This window comes from Telmatherina bonti, assembly GCF_933228915.1.
Source record: "Telmatherina bonti genome assembly, chromosome: 3".
Classification (NCBI taxonomy): domain Eukaryota; kingdom Metazoa; phylum Chordata; class Actinopteri; order Atheriniformes; family Telmatherinidae; genus Telmatherina; species Telmatherina bonti.
In genome coordinates, this window is record NC_136621.1 from 5,513,016 (window position 1) to 5,533,930 (window position 20,915).

General features: G+C 46.2%; 2 protein-coding genes across 4 annotated transcripts in view; both read right to left on the reverse strand.

Moving 5' to 3' along the window:
• Window positions 1-20,915, reverse strand: part of LOC306774625 (myomesin-2-like) — a 52,894-nt gene that overhangs the window by 6,579 nt on the left and 25,400 nt on the right. For all 3 annotated transcript variants that reach the window (XM_079264761.1, XM_079264759.1, XM_079264760.1), the window contains 11 exons: window positions 19,711-19,922; window positions 13,307-13,481; window positions 11,850-11,971; window positions 11,268-11,455; window positions 11,068-11,194; window positions 8,629-8,807; window positions 8,422-8,536; window positions 7,089-7,248; window positions 2,010-2,116; window positions 1,888-1,932; window positions 1,672-1,808 (listed from right to left, as the gene is read on the reverse strand). In XM_079264761.1, the coding sequence (XP_079120887.1) occupies window positions 1,672-1,808; window positions 1,888-1,932; window positions 2,010-2,116; window positions 7,089-7,248; window positions 8,422-8,536; window positions 8,629-8,807; window positions 11,068-11,194; window positions 11,268-11,455; window positions 11,850-11,971; window positions 13,307-13,481; window positions 19,711-19,922 (1,567 nt within the window). The remainder of the gene's footprint in view (window positions 1-1,671; window positions 1,809-1,887; window positions 1,933-2,009; window positions 2,117-7,088; window positions 7,249-8,421; window positions 8,537-8,628; window positions 8,808-11,067; window positions 11,195-11,267; window positions 11,456-11,849; window positions 11,972-13,306; window positions 13,482-19,710; window positions 19,923-20,915) is intronic.
• LOC306774507 (M-protein, striated muscle-like) lies at window positions 14,151-19,641 on the reverse strand (the record flags this gene model as incomplete). The annotated part of the gene is made up of 3 exons (XM_079264580.1): window positions 14,151-16,648; window positions 17,411-17,538; window positions 19,584-19,641. Coding segments are annotated over 3 exons (462 nt in total), but the record flags the coding sequence as incomplete, so codon positions are not given.

Here is a 20,915-nt window from a genome sequence, read left to right on the forward strand (position 1 = left end):
ATAAAATGTATGTTTACATTTGTAAACCAGTCGTCATTAATCATGAGCTGTAGATAAATTCCACGTTTTCCTGCACATTTATGCTCATTCAGAAACACTTTCAGTTAACCTGAGACGCTAACAAACACTGTAAAGTCTAACCATTGGCTTCACTAACAATCTGCAAACTCATTGCACAAAAATGTTTTCAATAACCTGAGTGAGTTTAACGAACCATGGGGGGTTAGCGTTACACCCCACACACACTCACTGGGTTTCCACACTATATAAAGCTATAAAGGAGAACCACTGCAGACCAGCAAGGCCCTGAACCTAACTGCTTCCCAGGTGTAATAATATGGAGCCCAATGCTCCTGGTCTGCAACATTCACTGCTAAAAGGGACATTTTCACCACCTGTCCCACAAAATAAACAGAAACTACAACCACAAAACCATTTTACTCTTAAAAGTAGATTACAATAAACAAGACTGATTTTATTGCTCTGAATGCATCATGACAAGGCAACAAGACAAACCTTGATATCACAGTTCACCTATCTAGAGCCAATCTGCTTAAAGCACCAACATGTCTGGCTTTATCACAGGCGAGCGAGTCTGCAGGAGCTGACTCACTCCGCTGAGTCACGATCTTAGTGAAGTCAGTATGCAGGACTCTTTATCTAGCTATTTATCAAATTTTAATCATCTTTTCTATGTTTATAAACGTCCTACAATCAACCGAGCTGCCACGAAACCTGCAGCAGGAGCTGAGTTTGGTGACTGGATCCCTAAACTTCTGCTGCACACCTCCAACCACCCCGTGTAGGTCTAGCTCCTCAACAGTTGCAACAGCTTCAGCATTCGCATTTATTCTTTATTACGTTGAAAAACAAACAAACCAATAAATAAATAAATTTATTGAAAAATAAATAAACAGTCATGTAGCTTGATTGTTTTCCAGACTTACACAAGAAACCTGCATTAGACAGGTGAGAGCCAGTCATGGCTGGTCTGTTGAAACGACATGTCTACGCTGTTCTTCGCTGTCAGCACAGCGTCACAGCTGATCTGATTGGTGACGTCACAGAGTGACTTCTGGTGATCAGAGGTTGCTTCTCCAACAGGATGTTTGTTCTTTAACTGGGCTTTAATCTGGCTTCAACGTGGCTCAAACCTGGCTTTATAGGGCCTTAACTGGGCTTTTCTTTCTGATGGTGGGTAAATAATATTTACCTTCTGCTCCTAAACTTTGATAAGTGAGCTATAAATGTGTTTGTTTGAATAAATGTTACTTTAACCTTTAACTTATTCAGGTTAAAGCAACTTTTATCCAAACAAACTGAAAAGACATTCAGTCGTCTTCAGAGTCAGCAGAAAGAAATTCAGTTTTCTCCTCATCACTAGCAAGTCATTTCTACAGATCTGTGTTGTCATCATTTCCGGTTACATGATGGTGTTTCTGACCATGATCAGGTGACTTACAACATGTAGATTTATCATCAGCTGATTACTGAATAACAAGCTACGACTGGTCTCTGCCAGTTTAATAAATTCAGATTTTTTCAACTCATGAATGTGATGAGATTAATCAGCAGGATGCAGTTTCGGACTCCGGGGCCTGGAGGGTAAAGTTTGTCTCAGAAATGAGAAATGACTTCAGACCGAGTCAGCGGTGAATGCTGCCATCGTACCTCCCCGCTGGTCACTTCTTTGTCGTTAACGATGAACCTGTACGACACGGATGGAGACAGCTTGACGGCCTGCAGCCAGAAGCGCACGTGGCCTTTCTCCAGGATCTCATAGTTCAGGCCGTGTTTCAGAGGAACAACTGCCCGACGACACACAGATCAGAGTATGAGGTGATGCAGGACGATGTCAGAGCTGCAACGTCAGGAAACCACACTTACTTGGATGTCTGATGGCGTAGCTGAGCTCCAGCATGGTGTTCAAAGCTGCAGAAGAAGCAAGAGACGGCATCACATCCTGGAAGCAGTTCAGACTCAGAAAGCGGATTAGGCTGGAGACTCACCGTCCTCAGTCAGCGTGTGGCTGGCTGACACGCCGTCTGTGTCGGTAACGACCACCGAGTATCTGCCCAGGTCATCCTTATCAGGGTTGTTAAAGGTCAGTCTGGAGCTGTGGACCAAACGCAGACACAAAGGAACCGGCGTGAGATTTATTCTCAGTTTCCTAAATGTCTCCCAGGAATCGCTCCCTCACGGTCAGGTTTATGATGATGATGAGGATGAAGATGTGTAGTGCATTTTTCTGCCATCATCCGCTCCTCAGTCATACCTGGTGATGGTGAGCTACATGCAGACCCAGCTGTCCTGGTTACTGGCGGAAACACGCGCTAAGCGCCACACTGGAGGCAGGGAGGGACACACGCTGCCTGGGCGGAATGCTAACCGCCCCCCCACCCCCTCCACCGTCACTGGACATCAACACTTTACCTGGACGTCAACACTTTGCCTGGACGTCAACACTTTGCCTGGACGTCCACACTTTGCCTGGACGTCAACACTTTGCCTGGACGTCAACACTTTACCTGGACGTCCACACTTTGCCTGGACGTCAACACTTTGCCTGGACGTCAACACTTTACCTGGACATCCACACTTTACCTGGACGTCAACACTTTGCCTGGACGTCCACACTTTACCTGGACGTCAACACTTTGCCTGGACGTCCACACTTCGCCTGGACGTCAACACTTTGCCTGGACGTCAACACTTTACCTGGACGTCAACACTTTACCTGGACATCCACACTTTACCTGGACGTCAACACTTTACCTGGACGTCAACACTTTGCCTGGACGTCAACACTTTGCCTGGACGTCAACACTTTACCTGGACGTCAACACTTTACCTGGACATCCACACTTTACCTGGACGTCAACACTTTGCCTGGACGTCAACACTTTGCCTGGACGTCCACACTTTACCTGGACGTCAACACTTTGCCTGGACGTCCACACTTCGCCTGGACGTCAACACTTTGCCTGGACGTCAACACTTTGCCTGGACGTCAACACTTTACCTGGACGTCCACACTTTACCTGGACGTCAACACTTTGCCTGGACGTCAACACTTTACCTGGACGTCAACACTTCGCCTGGACGTCAACACTTTGCCTGGACGTCAACACTTTACCTGGACATCCACACTTTACCTGGACGTCAACACTTTGCCTGGACGTCAACACTTTGCCTGGACGTCCACACTTTACCTGGACGTCAACACTTTGCCTGGACGTCCACACTTCGCCTGGACGTCAACACTTTGCCTGGACGTCAACACTTTGCCTGGACGTCAACACTTTACCTGGACGTCCACACTTTACCTGGACGTCAACACTTCGCCTGGACGTCAACACTTTGCCTGGACGTCAACACTTTGCCTGGACGTCCACACTTTACCTGGACGTCAACACTTTGCCTGGACGTCAACACTTTGCCTGGACGTCCACACTTTACCTGGACGTCAACACTTTGCCTGGACGTCAACACTTTACCTGGACGTCAACACTTTGCCTGGACGTCAACACTTTACCTGGACGTCAACACTTTGCCTGGACGTCAACACTTTGCCTGGACGTCCACACTTTGCCTGGACGTCAACACTTTACCTGGACATCAACACTTTGCCTGGACGTCAACACTTTGCCTGGACGTCCACACTTTGCCTGGACGTCAACACTTTACCTGGACATCAACACTTTGCCTGGACGTCAACACTTTGCCTGGACGTCAACACTTTGCCTGGACGTCAACACTTTGCCTGGACGTCAACACTTTGCCTGGACGTCCACACTTTGCCTGGATGTCAACACTTTGCCTGGATGTCAACACTTTGCCTGGATGTCAACACTTTGCCTGGATGTCAACACTTTGCCTGGACGTCAACACTTTGCCTGGACATCAACACTTTACCTGGATGTCAACACTTTGCCTGGACGTCAACACTTTGCCTGGATGTCAACACTTTGCCTGGACGTCCACACTTTGCCTGGACGTCAACACTTTACCTGGACGTCAACACTTTGCCTGGACGTCAACACTTTGCCTGGACATCCACACTTTGCCTGGACGTCCACACTTTACCTGGACGTCAACACTTTGCCTGGACGTCAACACTTTGCCTGGACGTCAACACTTTGCCTGGATGTCAACACTTTGCCTGGATGTCAACACTTTGCCTGGACGTCCACACTTTGCCTGGACGTCAACACTTTACCTGGACGTCAACACTTTGCCTGGACGTCAACACTTTGCCTGGATGTCAACACTTTGCCTGGACGTCAACACTTTGCCTGGACATCAACACTTTACCTGGATGTCAACACTTTGCCTGGACGTCAACACTTTGCCTGGATGTCAACACTTTGCCTGGACGTCAACACTTTGCCTGGACGTCCACACTTTGCCTGGACGTCAACACTTTGCCTGGACGTCAACACTTTGCCTGGACGTCAACACTTTGCCTGGACGTCCACACTTTGCCTGGACGTCAACACTTTACCTGGACGTCAACACTTTAACTGGACGTTCACACTTTGCCTGGACGTCAACACTTTGCCTGGACGTCAACACTTTACCTGGACGTCAACACTTTAACTGGACGTCCACACTTTGCCTGGACGTCAACACTTTGCCTGGACGTCCACACTTTGCCTGGACGTCAACACTTTGCCTGGACGTCAACACTTTACCTGGACGTCAACACTTTAACTGGACGTCAACACTTTACCTGGACGTCCACACTTTACCTGGACGTCCACACTTTGCCTGGACGTCCACACTTTGCCTGGACGTCCACACTTTGCCTGAATGGCCACAGTTTGCCTGGACGTCAACACTTTGCCTGGACGTCAACACTTTGCCTGGACGTCAACACTTTACCTGGACGTCAACACTTTGCCTGGACGTCAACACTTTGCCTGAATGGCCACAGTTTGCCTGGACATCAACACTTTGCCTGGACGTCAACACTTTGCCTGGACGTCAACACTTTGCCTGGACGTCAACACTTTAACTGGACGTCAACACTCTGGCTGGACGTCAACACTTTGCCTGGACGTCAACACTTTGCCTGGACGTCCACACTTTGCCTGGACGTCCACACTTTGCCTGGACGTCAACACTTTACCTGGACGTCCACACTTTAACTGGACGTCAACACTCTGGCTGGACGTCAACACTTTGCCTGGACATCAACACTTTGCCTGGACGTCCACACTTTACCTGGACGTCAACACTTTAACTGGACGTCAACACTCTGGCTGGACGTCAACACTTTGCCTGGACGTCAACACTTTGCCTGAATGGCCACAGTTTGCCTGGACATCAACACTTTGCCTGGACGTCAACACTTTGCCTGGACGTCAACACTTTACCTGGACGTCAACACTTTAACTGGACGTCAACACTCTGGCTGGACGTCAACACTTTGCCTGGACGTCAACACTTTGCCTGGACGTCCACACTTTGCCTGGACGTCCACACTTTGCCTGGACGTCCACACTTTGCCTGAATGGCCACAGTCAACACTTTGCCTGGACGTCAACACTTTACCTGGACGTCAACACTTTGCCTGAATGGCCACAGTTTGCCTGGACGTCAACACTTTACCTGGACATCCACACTTTACCTGGACGTCAACACTTTGCCTGGACGTCAACACTTTACCTGGACGTCAACACTTTACCTGGACGTCAACACTTTACCTGGACGTCAACACTTTGCCTGGACGTCCACACTTTGCCTGGACGTCAACACTTTACCTGGACGTCAACACTTTACCTGGACGTCCACACTTTGCCTGGACGTCAACACTTTACCTGGACGTCCACACTTTGCCTGGACGTCAACACTTTACCTGGACGTCAACACTTTGCCTGGACGTCAACACTTTGCCTGGACGTCCACACTTTGCCTGGACGTCAACACTTTACCTGGACGTCAACACTTTACCTGGACGTCCACACTTTGCCTGGACGTCAACACTTTACCTGGACGTCAACACTTTGCCTGGACGTCCACACTTTACCTGGACGTCAACACTTTACCTGGACGTCAACACTTTACCTCGACGTCAACACTTTGCCTGGACGTCAACACTTTGCCTGGACGTCAACACTTTACCTGGACGGGACTCACATTTTTCTTGTTCTGTAGGAAACGCCTTGAGATGAGTCAGAAACTAATGCGTAACTAACCATGACTTACCATGACCACAAAGACCAGTCCTTCCCTAATAAGCCTGGTCTTCGGGGTAATCTTCAGTCTGGTTGTGGACTAATGGAGACTTAACCAGTACTGGTTAAGTCTCCATTAGTCCCTGATTTGTTCCTGGTCTGTTTGTGTTAAAGTCTTTGTGTATGTTTGAAAGATTATTAATTGTAACTGATAAGTGATCTCATCCCATTTTTCTATATCTGCTCTATACTTTCAACATTTTTCTGTTGTAAATATAGATTTTTTAAAATTGTGACTCTTTCTTTTGGTGTTGTGAGCAGGAATCGATGCAGGTTTATTTAACCAGCGAGGCTGATGACTGCGTGTAAACAGAGGGGACTGATCCAGGAGCCATTAAGTAAAAGTCCTGTTCCAGCTCAGCTTCACTGCAGGTGAGCCTGTTTGTGAAAACACCTGTTCTAAATGCACAGGTCGACCCAGAAACATGGCAGGACTTTATGGCGCCTGGATAGTAAAGCAGCCACAGCATCAACGTGAGGATGAATGTATCGTGTAACCGACGATGAAAGGAAGAGAAAGGGAGATATTTCTGATGTTTTAGTTCAGATGAAGGGCTTGGATCAGGTGGAGACAGACCCCAGCTCCAGTTTCAGCAGCTCCACAGCTCCCAGCATGGAGCTAGCCATGGTCTACCACCACCAGCAAAAAACCAGAGCTGATCCGGCACCACCGCAACCCCCCTCCGCATCCTGCAGCCCAAAAGGCTCATCATGGACAGATGTTACTTCTGATGTCACAGCATTGTGTTAGAGAGGAAATTCCTGCCCACCCCCCGGCCCCCCATGAGAGAAAGTCTAGCTCCGCCACTGGGTTCAAAGCTTTTGCAGCGTGGAGAAAATCCGGCTTACGTTCGGCCTTTCGTTGTTATCGCAACCCTGGGGCAGTCGCCGATGGCTTTGTAGTTCTTTGACCAGACAAACTTGGACGTCTCCGAGATCTCACAGGCCTCAAATGAGAGGAAGACGTCTCCGGTCTCTTCATCCACACCGGCCTGGATCTCCTTTGTGCCTGTGAGCAGAACAACCAGTCGTCAGGTGGGAGGCCAGTTTAAAGGCTGGGCTGAGACATAGGTTTATCATGTCTTCGCTGGCTGCCCGTGCACTTCAGGATCCACTTTAAGTTGCTTTTATTTGTTTTTAAATGTTTGAATAGTGCACCTCTCTGAGCTCCTCCATCCCAACAGACCCGCTGGGTCTCTCAGGCCGGCTGACCAACTTCTCCCGACCGTTCCAGGACTACCTGGAAGCTCAGAGGGGACCGGGAACGAGCTGCCTTTATTCATCAGACAGGCCTCCTCTGTATCTGTTACAATTATTCTGCTGAAGACCAACTGTTTGCACCAGCTTTCTCTACATATTGACAAGTGCGCTATAAATAAAGTTGCATTATCGCAGAGAAAAAAGCCGAGCACACAACATTTCATAAAGTTGCAGAATTTCTGGGCCAAAATATGACTTTTAATTCCCCATTTCGGATATAAATTTAACATTTTCACACATTTAATGTGTAAATTTTTAAAACAACAAAGTTTGAAAGGTTCTACGTCGGTCTTCCTGTGTGGAGTTTGCATCTCCTTCCCGTGTTCGCGTGGGTTCTCCGGCTTCCTCCCACCATCCAGAGACATGTGTATTAACTGGTTACTCTAAATTTGTCCCAAGGAGTGTGTGTGAGTGTGAACGATTGTTTGTCTCTCCGTATGGCTCTGTGGACTGGCGACCTGTCCAGGTGTACCTGCCTCCCACCCAGTGACTGCTGGGATGGACTCCAGCTTGGAGTAACTGCTTAAGATAGATGGATATTATTTATGTTATGTAGAGTAATGACTTAAATCTGTGAGTGATTTTCTGTTGGAGTCTGCACAATTCTGCAGGACACACACCTGTTTATCTAACTGATCATATTTCAACCAGAACACATAAAATTAGCATTAAAGAGAAATATTTTCATAAGAAATGCCACCTAAAACAAGAAAAACAAGAAACATGATCTTCGTCTTTGTCCATGGGAGCCATTTTGGAGTTTAATATAAATATATAACTTTAATTTTAAATGCATCACATGACCATCTGATCTTGTCATGAGAGATTCTCATGACCAGAAGTGCAGATATTTAATGCCCCTCCCTCCTACAGCCTGCTAAATGTCCACATCCCCCATGATGCAGAGCCCATTTAAAGGTACCTGGAAGCGCCTTGGCACAGACCGGCTCAGACAGCTGGGAAGATTTTCCTACTCCGTTTGCATTGACAGCTCGAACTTTGAACACGTAGGTTTCCCCTTCCACCAGTCCGGTCACCTGCAGCACAGCATGGAAACATCTTCATGTGGGGGAAGACTTCGCCAGCTCTTACAGGCCTTTAGTTGCTTCATACGTCATAGTTCTCCTACCTGCAGGTAGCGATGGCTCACGGCTTCCTCGTTCAGAGTGACAAACTCAGAGGAGCCCTTCTTGGCCATGTCCACAAAGTATCCAGTGATACCACTTGCTCCGGTATAAACTGGAGCCTTCCACAGGATGACCAGAGAGTGACCCCTGACCTCGCTGAAGTTCAGATCGTAGGCAGGGCCTCGAGTCAGAAAAGAAGAAATCTGAGTATGACCACACCTGCTTCTAAAGGGAACATTTTACACAAGAAGGAGTCGGCTGTGTTTGAGCAGAAAAGACCCAAAACGGCGTCTGTTTCTGTCTTTAAACACACTGAAGCTGCTGGTGTCCTACAGAAATCCTGACTGAGCAGCTAACATGAGCAGCCAGTCAACAGAAACATGACGAACCATGTCATGATGAACCAATCAAAAGTTTGGACACACTCTGTGTGCTCTATTTGCATATGTGCTGCATGGACAGATCAATGCGTGTCAAGTTTTACCTGCAGCAGACCTGAACTCAACATCACAGAGACTTGCTTTTGCTAAACTGAATTTTGAGTGTTATATGTGATGAGTATCAGTGTCCAAGGCAACATTATGGTCTAAAGAGGGTGACTAAGCACAGAACGAGATTTTATGTGTTAAATAAGTCTACCCTTTAATAATATCAGCAGGTGATTAATTAAATGTCAATAGAAAACCTGATTAGTTACCGTCACAACCAGGTACACCTTGCCAGAATGAATCTTCTTCAGAACGAGCTACACAGCTAACCGCTAACAGAGCCTCTGGAGCCTCCAGAGTCTCCAGAGCCTCCAGAGTCCCTAGAGCCTCCAAAGTCTCCAGAGCCTCCAGAGTCCCTAGAGCTTCCAAAGTCTCCAGATCCTCCAAAATTCTCCAGAGTTTCCAGAGTCTCCAGCGTCCCCAGAGGCTCCAGAGCCTCCAGAGCCTATAGCATCCCCAGAGCCTCCAGAGCTTCCAGAGTCCGTAGAACCTCCGGAGCCTCCAGATCCTCCAAAATAATCCAGAGGCTCCAGAGTCTCCAGAGCCTCCAGAGCCTCCAGAGGCTCCAGAGACTCCAGAGTCTCCAGAAGCTCCAGAGCCTCCAGAGCCTATAGCATTCCCAGAGCCTCCAGAGCTTCCAGAGTCCCTAGAGGTTCCAGAGCCTCCAGTGTCCCCAGAGGTTCCAGAGCCTCCAGAGCTTCCAGAGTCCCTAGAGGTTCCAGAGTCTCCAGTGTCCCCAGAGCCTCCAGAAGTGTCCAGAGTCTCCAGAGCCTCCAGAGCCCCCAGAGCCTCCATAGCCTCCAAAATCCCTAGAGGCTCCAGAGCCTCCAGAGTCTCCAGAGCCTCCATAGTCTCCAGAGCCTCCAGAGCCTCCATAGCCTCCAAAATCCCTAGAGGCTCCAGAGCCTCCAGAGCCTCCAGAGCCTCCATGGCCTCCAAAATCCCTAGAGGCTCCAGAGGCTCCAGAGCCTCCAGAGCCTCCAGAGTCTCCAGGGTCTCAAAAGTCTCCAGAGTCCCCAGGGGCTCCAGAGCCTCCACAGTCTCCAGAGCCTCCATAGTCTCCAGAGTCTCCAAAGCCTCCAGAGCCTCCAACGTCCGCAATGCCTCCAGAGGCTCCAGAGCCTCCAGAGCTTCCAGAGTCTACAGAGCCTCCTGAGGCTCCAGAGCTTCCAGAGGCTCCAGAGCCTGGGGCGTGGAACCAGGGACCCTGTTGCTCCCAGAAGGTTTCCGGTGAGGAAACTGATGACACCTTCTTGTGCGCCCACCTGGCCCGCTGAGGCAGTAGGTAGGTCTGAAGAGTTCTCTCCCTTAATTTTCCAGCATGGTACGAGTTATGCAAGGGACAGGTTGCTCAAGAGACAAAGACAATGATGTCATGACTATCAGACCAAAGGCCTCGTCTCCAGAACCTCTAGAGGAAATGGATAATGATTCTGTTATCCATTTCAAGCTGGACGGAACATGACTATGGCCCTTTTCCTGTTTCTCAGCCAATCACAGTGCAATAAATTGTCTGCCTACACTTTTGCTCTCGGATACACACATTCGTCCATAGCAGGAATGTGAGTATGAATTTTGGCCCCGACTACTGAGGACCCTGAGTGGAGAATGAATAACCTGTAAAAATGGCCAATATGTGTTGTTTTTATCGTGCTTACTGCGAGAGCGTTCAACCATCCAGCCTACTGAGAAACTCAGAACCAGACTGAAGACCAACAGGAGAATATTACAGGTGATTCTGCCACATTCAGCTGTGTTTTTTCCACTGAAGCGCCATCATCACCAGTTCCTCCTGGTTGTAAAGGGGACTAATCAGGCAGATGATAACCATCATACCAATCCAATCATATCATGTTTCCTAAAATGACCTTTAAAATCTGGATGTTCTTAAATAGTAAATCTTCCTGATTAATGGAAGAAGAAGTGACGATGATGATGATGATGATGCTGTACCTGGTTCTTCCATGGTCCAAGCTTCACATTTCATGGGGGCACTGGGAGCTGATGCCAGACCAACACCAGCCAGGTTACCAGCCTGGATCTTGAACTCATAAAACGTTCCCTCTGTCAGGTTATCAACCTAAAGGAAAAATTTTTAGGTCAAATCTGGATTCATGGATCCGCTGTGGAAACACGTCGTCTTGGGGACTCACGGTGCAGATTCTCTCTGTGACGGCAGACAGGTTGACCTCCTTCCATACCAAAGTGTCAGCGTCACGCTTGTCGATGTAGTAGGCGTTGACCTTGGAGCCGCCGCAGTGTTTGGGGCTCTTCCAGGCCAGAGTCATGGAGGCGCCGTTGCAGCTCAGCATGGTGATGCCGTACGGAGCGCTGGGAGTGGCTGAAAGTTGCATGTTTATTAAAGATGGAGGCGTGATCTCAACCTTCCTGCACACGTGTTTTTCATGCGTTTTGACTGGACAACTACAGGGCGATCACGCTGAGGGTTAAAGCTTCAGCACGCAGGTTGGATTTAAGGAGTGTCACGAGGAATGAAATTATGTCCTCCTGTGCCTTACTGAGGTGAAGGCCCAGTGGGTCAGTATGGGGGGAGGAATGAAACCTTAATACATACCGTATTCCACCCCCCTGCCTGGACAGAAGGATGAAATGAGACTCTGAGCAAGAGCTTTGTTCAGTTTCTGAATCATGTTTTCATTTCAGTCTACAGTTCATCACGTCAACATGATTTCTGTTGCACGCTCAAACCGTTGTGAAGCGGGCGGTCCTCTTACCGAGGGCGGGCTCCACGGCGATCGGAGAAGACTCCTGGGATTCCTCGCTGAGGCCGAACACGTTGACGGCTTGGACTCGGAAGGTGTAGGTCTCCCCTGGGATCAGACCGTGGACCACAAACCTGAAACAAACACATTTAGAACAATAAAACACAGTGAAGAACCGTCAAGTTTCATTTTCATCATTACCGTCTGTTGCTGGTCTTTTATATGTAAATGTCACTTTTACACCAATGTGGATCCGACAGGATCTAATAGAAGAACGGAGGCAGAACCTATCAGACCGTCTCTGTGAACCCGGATTCCAGTTGGGCTTTAGGTGGCAGAACCAGATCCTGGTTTGGTTTCAGATTGCAGAACCGGATTCCAGTCTGGCTTCTTCGTTCTGGCTTCAGGAAGCAGAATCAGATCCCAGTCTGACTTCAGGAAGCAGACCTCCTCTCTACCTTCAGATCATCTGGCTCGGAGATCCGGATCCATCACTGTAGTCCGGCTGCTATAAGCCTCTTTCCTGTCCTTTCCAGGTCCAACCAGTCCAGGATGATGGCCGTCCTTCCTGGTTTTGATTTATGATGGAGGTTTTCCTCTCCACTGTCTCCTCATGCAGCTCAGGATGAAGGACTGATCCAGTCCATTGGTTTGCTATGTCGTTACTTATGAACTGGTTTATGTGAAGACAGCAGTGAACTGGACTGCTGTGGATCACATGATGGATTTTAACTGGGCCGCTATAATTTGGACTGTGTCTGTATCAGTCAGCACGTTGTTGTCAATTCGCGCTGTACAAATATAGCTGAACTGAATGTCCAGCATGCAGGGAGAAACTCTGGAAACATCACGTCTGCATGGAAACATTACATCTGCATGGAAACATGATGTCTCCATGGAAACATCACGTCTGCATGGAAACATCATGTCTCCATGGAAACATCATGTCTGCATGGAAACTTCATGTCTCCATGGAAACATCATGTCTGATTGGAGACATCACGTCTCCATGAAAACATCACATCTCCATGGAAACATGGCATCTCTGTGTCTGCATGGAAACATCATGTCTCCATGGAAACATCACGTCTCCATGGAAACATCTTGTCTCCACAGAGACTCTGAACACTGTGAAGTTCATTCACACACCTGATGAAAATGTTGACATCCCTGCATTTTTACCACGTTGGATGTTGAATTTTAAAAGACATTAGTTTTAAAGATGTTTTCACCGTAAATTGTGCTGCATTTAGGAGTTTTAGCATCAGATTTTTTGACTATTTGTTTTTTATTGCATCTTTTCTGGAGTTCCATGAAGTTCCAATCAAAAATTTATTTTTTATTTCAGTAGGAGCATCCTGGCTAAATATCATGCCAATGAAAATAACACGAGGACAACGGTCTTCATCTCATTTTCCAAGCAGAAGGTTCCAACGTTTGACAGGCAGTGAGATCCAGAGCTGGCTTACCTGTTTTGTTTGAAGGGTTTGTGGTTACAAGGGAACCACTCCTTGGTTCCAGCAACGCGGCCATCAATGTAATATCCCACCAGGTGTTTCAGATGTTTGGGAGGTTCCCACTGGACGAACACCGAGGACTTGGTGTTCCTGGTGGCAACAACCTGACCGGGAGCAGAGGGGACGCCTGTCCAAGGAAGAAGTTAGTGTCAGAAACTATTTTATTCACAGAAATCAGCATTTTACTCATGGAAAACCTTTTTTTTTTTTCCATAGTGTTTTATTATCAAAGCTTTTGTTTTACACACAAAAGCTAAAAATCTAAAATCTAAATAGATATTTAAGACAGAAGGAAGGAAGATGGTAAAACGTGGAGATGATTTGAGACTTCTTCAGGTCTGCTGGGAATCGAACAAATGAAATATCAAAAGGAGGTGGTGTGTGAGCAGGTGTGTTCAGCAGAGCGTGTTGACATGCAGGAACACATCAATGCTGCTTCAGGATGGAGGATCTGCTTTAAACGACCAGAAGATGGTTTTTCATTCAGATCTGCATGAAACAGGAAGCAGTTTCATCTCTTTAACCCTTTAAAGCCCAACCTAAAAACAGCTGATTACTTTATTTGACCCTGTAACCAAATCTGAAAAAACAACTATTTATTTTTTTGCGAATTGTAGCATTTCTTATCATGTGACAGGTCCAAATTATTGCAGTGTAATCTGATGCCTTCTGGTGTCCGCCAAGGGCAGGAGACCAGTATCATACGCTGCACAACTGGGTTCTGAGCAAAGTTTCTGCCATAAAGTGATGAGAAATGTCTCAGAAGCTGTAGGTTCCAAATATGACACTGTTGGCGTTACAGGGTTAAAACAGACATGTGTGTGTTGTGATTATATGAGCTCATGAAGCCATCGCCATCTCGGTCTTGTAGTTAGAACACACACACAGTGAAAGTGAAGTCATTGTGGAATCCCTGCAGTGGAATCAGTGCTTCATTTATCAATACGTACCAACTGGACGCTCCACATCTGAAACACACAGTCGTCACATTTAGCAACACGCCAGCGTTTCACGTGATTCTGTGATGATGCTTCATCAGAGGTTAAAGAAGAGACATTAAACCTGTTTAAGATGGGATGTAAAGCCTGGATGAGGATGGGCCGCCTCCACGACCTGGCTGGCGTCCCTCCGAGCGCAGAGATTACTTCTGACATTTATTTAGACTGAACTGGCCTTTGCCAGGTAAACTGCCGATGAACGCAGTCTGTCATGTGTTTGGTTAAAACTGGTTGTTTTTCCCAGAAATCTTAACAGCAGACAGGATTGTTCTCAATAAACAGATGATGCCTATATATCACTGACTCTTTGCTTTTACCATTTTTATTTTGCTTATATTAAATTGGCCATATTTGTTTTGATGATTAATTACTTATTTCCTAAAATGTGGATATTTTAACAAAACAAAAACAAAAAAAAAACTTGATGGTAAAATTGTGAAACTTATTCAATACTGGACACAAAACTTGCTTCATTATAGAGAAGGCCGTAATGCTGAACAGGAACTACTGGGTAGTTAACCAGTAGTTACTGGTGACCACAAAGCACCAACTCCAAACTGCAAATAGTGTTACCTGATCCGACCTGAGGTTAAACTATTAATGTCCAGTCAGGAAAGTTCAGGGACAGACCCCACATTCACCATGAGGGTCCAGGAAGTTTATGATAGGAAGAGAGAATACTTTACTCTCAAACCCCCTCCGTCTCCATGGAAACTAGCAGGACCTTCATCTCCATGGAAACTAGCAGGACCTTCATGATTCATGTTAAACGAAGGCAGAGTCACAGTAGGAGTTTTTTAGAGCTGGAATGAAACTTTTCACCACTAAACAGCAACAGCAGGACATGATGTGTGATTGTAGCTGCAAGCTGCCAGAGTTTCTGTCCCACAGTGATGAGACAGACGTCTCTGTAATAAGCAGAGTCTCTGCTTTCATGTTCCCTGTTGGGGTTTGAACTGTGAACTGTGTGCCATAGTCTTTTAGCAGAGTTTCTCCCCATCATGTTGCCATGCTACATGTTAGCATGGCTGCTTCCTGCCCATAGACTGTATATAGAAAGATGGGCGGAGCCTTCATGACATCACCCGTAGGTTTCTGAAGAGCTGAATTGAAGCTTGGTGGGCGGTTCCTACCGTCGCCATGTTGGCAGCGCCATGCGTGTCGTCTCGCCCGGAAAATACAAATATGGGCAAAGAGGTGGAGCGGAGAGGGGGGCTGTGAGCGTCATGGTGGATGATTGACATCGAGCGAACTCCGAGCTTTTTGTAGCTAAGAGCTAACCGAGCTAACCAGAGCTAACAGGAGCTAACCAGCTAACGGAGGTAAGCAGGCTAAAGCTAAGTCACGTTGTTAACCGGCTAAAAACCACGGCTGTTCTACGTTCTCTTGAAGCGGGAGATCGGGTACCTGCCAATCAAAAGGACACGCCCCTAAATATGCAGAACTTCGAGATTAAATTACTTTTAAACGGGTGAGTTAGAAAAAAAAATTCACTCCCCCCACAGTTGTCATGAAGGTAAACCTGACCTATTAAACCTAAAATGGATTTTTGTACCAGGCTGTAAACATGTTTATTTCTGCTGTAAACATGTTAATTTCGGCTGTAAACATGTTTATTTCTGCCGTTAAGTTGGTCTTTTTAACATGGGAGTCTATGGGGATTTGCTCTGTTTTGCAGCCCCTAGTGGATGAAGGGGGAACTGCAGTTTTATGCACTTCTGCATAGGCTTCACTTTTACCGCTGGAGGCTCCGTCCATCTTTCTTATACAGTCTATGGTCCTGCTGTCTGCTGTACTGCTGTATGATGCTTTAGAAACTTTTTCCAGTTCAGCTTCTTTTACACCAAACAAACTAAGACCCCCTGTGTCTCCCTGTGGGTCTGGACAAGCAGAACATCATCTAAGTAAACCTTAAACTGACAGCGAGGATGGCCAGGGGGAGAGCGGTGCACCCTTTCATGACCCTGACCAACAGTCTGTAAGACTGATGCTGGGCTGTTTGCTGGGTGTGTGAGGGTCCTTACGAGGAAGAAAAAGGCTTGAATTGAAGCATTAAAGTTCCCGCGTGACTAAACTGACACGGGACATAACAATATGACCAGAAGCTCTTACCATCTTCATCAACCTTCTGGATGGGCTCAGAGGGCACCGACGCCTCGCTGGAGCCATACATGTTGACTGAAAACACTCGGAACTGGTACTTTTGTCCATCTTGCAAATCAAAGAGTGGGTAACGCGGGGAGTTGAGTTTTACTGCAGTGTTGATCCGCTGCCATGCTCCAGTGCCTGCTAAGCACTGTGGGACATTCAGGGAAGGAGGGGAGGGGGGTGAAGGAACAGCCATCTATCACAACCTCAACAAACACAAGATATTTGAGAAACACCGCCGTGGAAGCCCACCCCCCACTCGGAAACACAAAAATATGAACATTGTACCTCATAATTGTGAGATATAAAGTCATTATTATTAATATAATAAATTGATACTAAATTTTAATAATCTAATTAAAACTGAATCTATAGACTGTTAAAAATCACATTTATGACTTTTATCTCCTTTTAAAGACTTTTATTAAATTATAGTTTTATCATCGTAAAATTACATAATTAAGATTTTCAATCTCAAATCTAGGACTTTTATCTTATAATAACAAGTTTAAACCAAATAATTATGATTTGTTCATAATTATGACTTGTATGTTATTATAATTACTTTTGTCTAATAATTATGACTTTACATCTTATAATTAGTTTTCTGTCATATTTATTACCTTTTACATATTATAAATACTCCCCCCCCCCCAAAAAAAAATCAGACCTTTTTATCTCCTTATTAAGACTTTTTATCTCCTAATTAAGAGGATTTTGTGAGACTTATTTAATCTCATGATTAAGACTTTGTATATGATAATTATGAGTTGATTTGCAGATGTGTCAGGAATGGGCTTCCATAACGTTCAAGTGGATTTTGTGAGGAAAATATTCCATCACATGTGCAGAAATGCATCAGTCTGACCAGAGGAGCTGCAGGTAAAGTCTATGAGAATAAGCCACGCACCTTCTCGATGACGTACCACAGCGGAGCTCGACCGCGCGGGCTGGGAGGCGTCCAGCTCAGCACCACATACGATTTGAAAATCTCGGATGCATGCACCTCGGTGGGCTCGCCCGGGATAGTTATGTAGCCTAGATTGGGAGTGAACGGGTTGAGGTATGAAGTCCACGCAGCAGCAGCTTTACAGAAGTCCCACATCCTGGTGTCATCCTGAACGTCTCACGCTGGACACACAGGGACATTATCTCCTCCAGCAGAGCAGAGAAACAGGCTCCAGGATGGATTCTCATTAAACTTTTTCATAAATATGGTTTCAGGCTATGACAGATCCACCGCCGGGGAGATGTGGGACTTCTGCAATCAGCCATCTGTATTCTGTTATTTAAAACACTGATTTTATTCACCTTTGATTAGTTATTTTGGGTTATATGTTTGTGTTAAAGTAGAGGATCAAGAATAAACTGGTTTAACTGGGAGAAAGTGTGAATGGAGGAGTTTAATGAAAGAACGCACCACAAAGGTTAGAAAGAGCAAAGGCTGATGTTCCAGGAATAAACCAGTTCCTGATTTACAGGTTTTTGTACAAACTTTAAGTTTTTGTTTTCATAATAATTCATTTTGACTGGGACCATGTATCCCGTAGCCGGGTGTTTGTAAAACTGAACATTTTCTTACTTCCAGCCAGTAAAAAACACAGTCCACACCACCTTGGTTGTCAAAAACAAATCCCTCCACACCGATCGGCATAAAGGCGTTGTGAAGAATGTTCATCAGCATGGCAAACCTTCAGGCGGCGGTGGCGCTTCTAATCCTGTCCAATCAGAATAACGTCTCACCACGTCACTTCCACAGAACACACAACATGCCTCCAACGTGATCTGGTTAGGTTGTGGAAAATCACTGTCCTTAATCTCGTCCTTCGCCTTCGGTCGTCTACGCGGAGCGGCGGTGTAAAAACACACACAAAGCGCCTGGACAACGGATAACGTGACACAGTTTTGAGGACATCCATGCTGTTTGAAACAAAGGTCGCCAAGTGATGCCATGGTATTTTCTGTCGCAGACGGAGATGTTTCAGCACCGAAAACTCCAGTTACACATGTCCACGTGCAGACGGAGTATTCACACATCTACACTCTGCAGCATGTTTTCAGCAGTTCTCAAAATGCTGCAGTTTCTTCAATTTTTGCTTAAAAGGGGCCCAACTTCGGTCCTTGAGGACCACAGTCCTGCAGGTTTTCCATGTATCCCTGCTACAACACACCTGATTCAAACTAATCCATCATTGTGCAGAATTACATTGGCTGCTGGATCCATTTAATGGAAGCCAGGTGTGTTGGACCAGGGAAGACCTGCAGGACAGCGGCCCTCGAGGTCCAACTTTGGTCACCCCTGTTGTAAAGTGTTCTTCAAATGAGAAGGAAGATGAAGACGTAAAAATAATGCAATGAATTAATCTTTCAAACTCAATGCTGTTCTCTTTGTGGTCTGCCTGTTTCATTGTAAACATACATACAGTCAACATCCAGACATCATATCTCCATGGAAACATCACGTCTCCATGGAGATGTGATGGTTCCATGCAGACATGATGTTTTCAGCCTCAGCTGAGGCTGTATGAACAGATAAAGCAGCATAAAGAGCAACCAGAAGGAGAAATAACACAAATCAGCAGTGACCAAGCCCTTTCCATTTCTGCACATTATTCTCTCACGTCTGAAACAAACACAGAACACACACTATATACATATTCACACACTTCTTCCTGCTACTGTTTACCTGCTGTCCTCGCTAAACCACCTCCACCTCAGCTGCTTTTTGGTGTCACTGTGCATCAACAATGTCATCTTGTCTTTATTCTAGCCAGTGGGGACCATTATTTTTTCGTCTTTTCAAACACACAAAGCTTTCACCTTACTTGCTGACCTTTGACGGCTCCTGATTGGACATCGCCATCATTTTCAAGCTACCCTACGGAGTCCCACAAGACCATTTCTGAGGCACTGTCGTGCTTGGGGGTGCTTGAGCTCTAGCAAGGGTTTTTAAGGGTTGAAGTATGGAGAAACAAGTTATTTTGTCATGATTAAGAAGATGATTAGAAGAAGAATAATGACAGATTTGTTAGTTTGCTGTGAGATTGGTAAAGAAGTAAAACTGTCTTCATCAATTACTATACCTTCCAGTTCATCATCCTTGATCACTATGTCATATTTTCCTTCAATTTTAATCACTGTTTCAGGAAAAGGTGACAACAGATCGGTTAGGATTCGCTGCTCAGCTGCCGTCCTACATCGTACATTTACCTTCATCGGTACCTTGCAGTCTCTCGTTCTCGGCAGCGTCGATGGCCGTCACCTTATCCGACTTGCGTGACGGCCTGCTGATGCCAGCGTTGTTCACAGCTCTGACCCGGAAGTAGTAGGAATGTCCCACATGGAGGCCGTGAACTGGATATTTACAGACCTTCACTGGAGCATCGTTGCACTGGACCCAGTGATCAGTTCCAACTTCACACCTACACAACAGAAGAGGAACATGAGCCGGTCTGTTTGACCTCAGAAACACATATTTAAAACAGACAGTAGCTGTAACGTAAAAAAAAAACCCCAATAAACTGTAGCTTGTCAGTCATAGCTGACGGTAGAGCTGTTTACAAAGTTAACCTGTCAAATAATAGAAAACTTGCCAAGAAACATTTTGCCAACAATGTAATGTTATTACATTATGACCTGCAGTTATAACATTTTCACATTGTTTTAATGCTATGCGACTAAAACAATCTCATTGGCTACGCAAGACGTATTTCCCGCTTTGCAGTTTTGGTCAATGGAAAGCAATTTCACCGGGCACACGTTGAAATGCTTCCAAAGTGCACACCTCGAGAGTGTACCCAGCATGCACCCAACATGTTGTGAATGTGCTCCCCGAAGATGCCCCAATGGACACACCCGGCCAAAAGCAGCACCCCCTGCCACACTGTGCAGCCCCGAAACATGAGCCGAAATGCTCCAAAACCCACGGGGCTTGGTGCTGCAACAATGCTTAGCAGCCAGTAAGTTAAAAACAACACTGTTGACCAAAGTGCTACATAAATAAAGTGGAGTTGGTGGGATCATTTAGTCCATGTTGTTTCTGTTCACTTCTATGCTGATGATACACAGGTATATCTACCTGATAAATCCTGCTGCCTTTACTACAACACCACCTTCAACATGTTAAAACTGGATGTCTCAGACCTTCTACAGCTAAATTCAAACAAAACGGAGATAGCTGCAACTGGTCTCCATTGTATGAGTGAAAGCCATCCATCTGCTGGTTTCCTGCAGACCCGTTAATCCTGTTGATGTTTGGTCCGACTGAACCAAAAAGATCCATTCTATCTTCCAAAGACACAAAGACCATTTTACACGTTTTATGTCTTTTTCAAACCCCCCGGCAAGGTTTGCATTTGATTCAGCCAAAGATCAGTTAATCAGCTTCTGTTGGTTCAGAAATCAGCTTTTGGAGC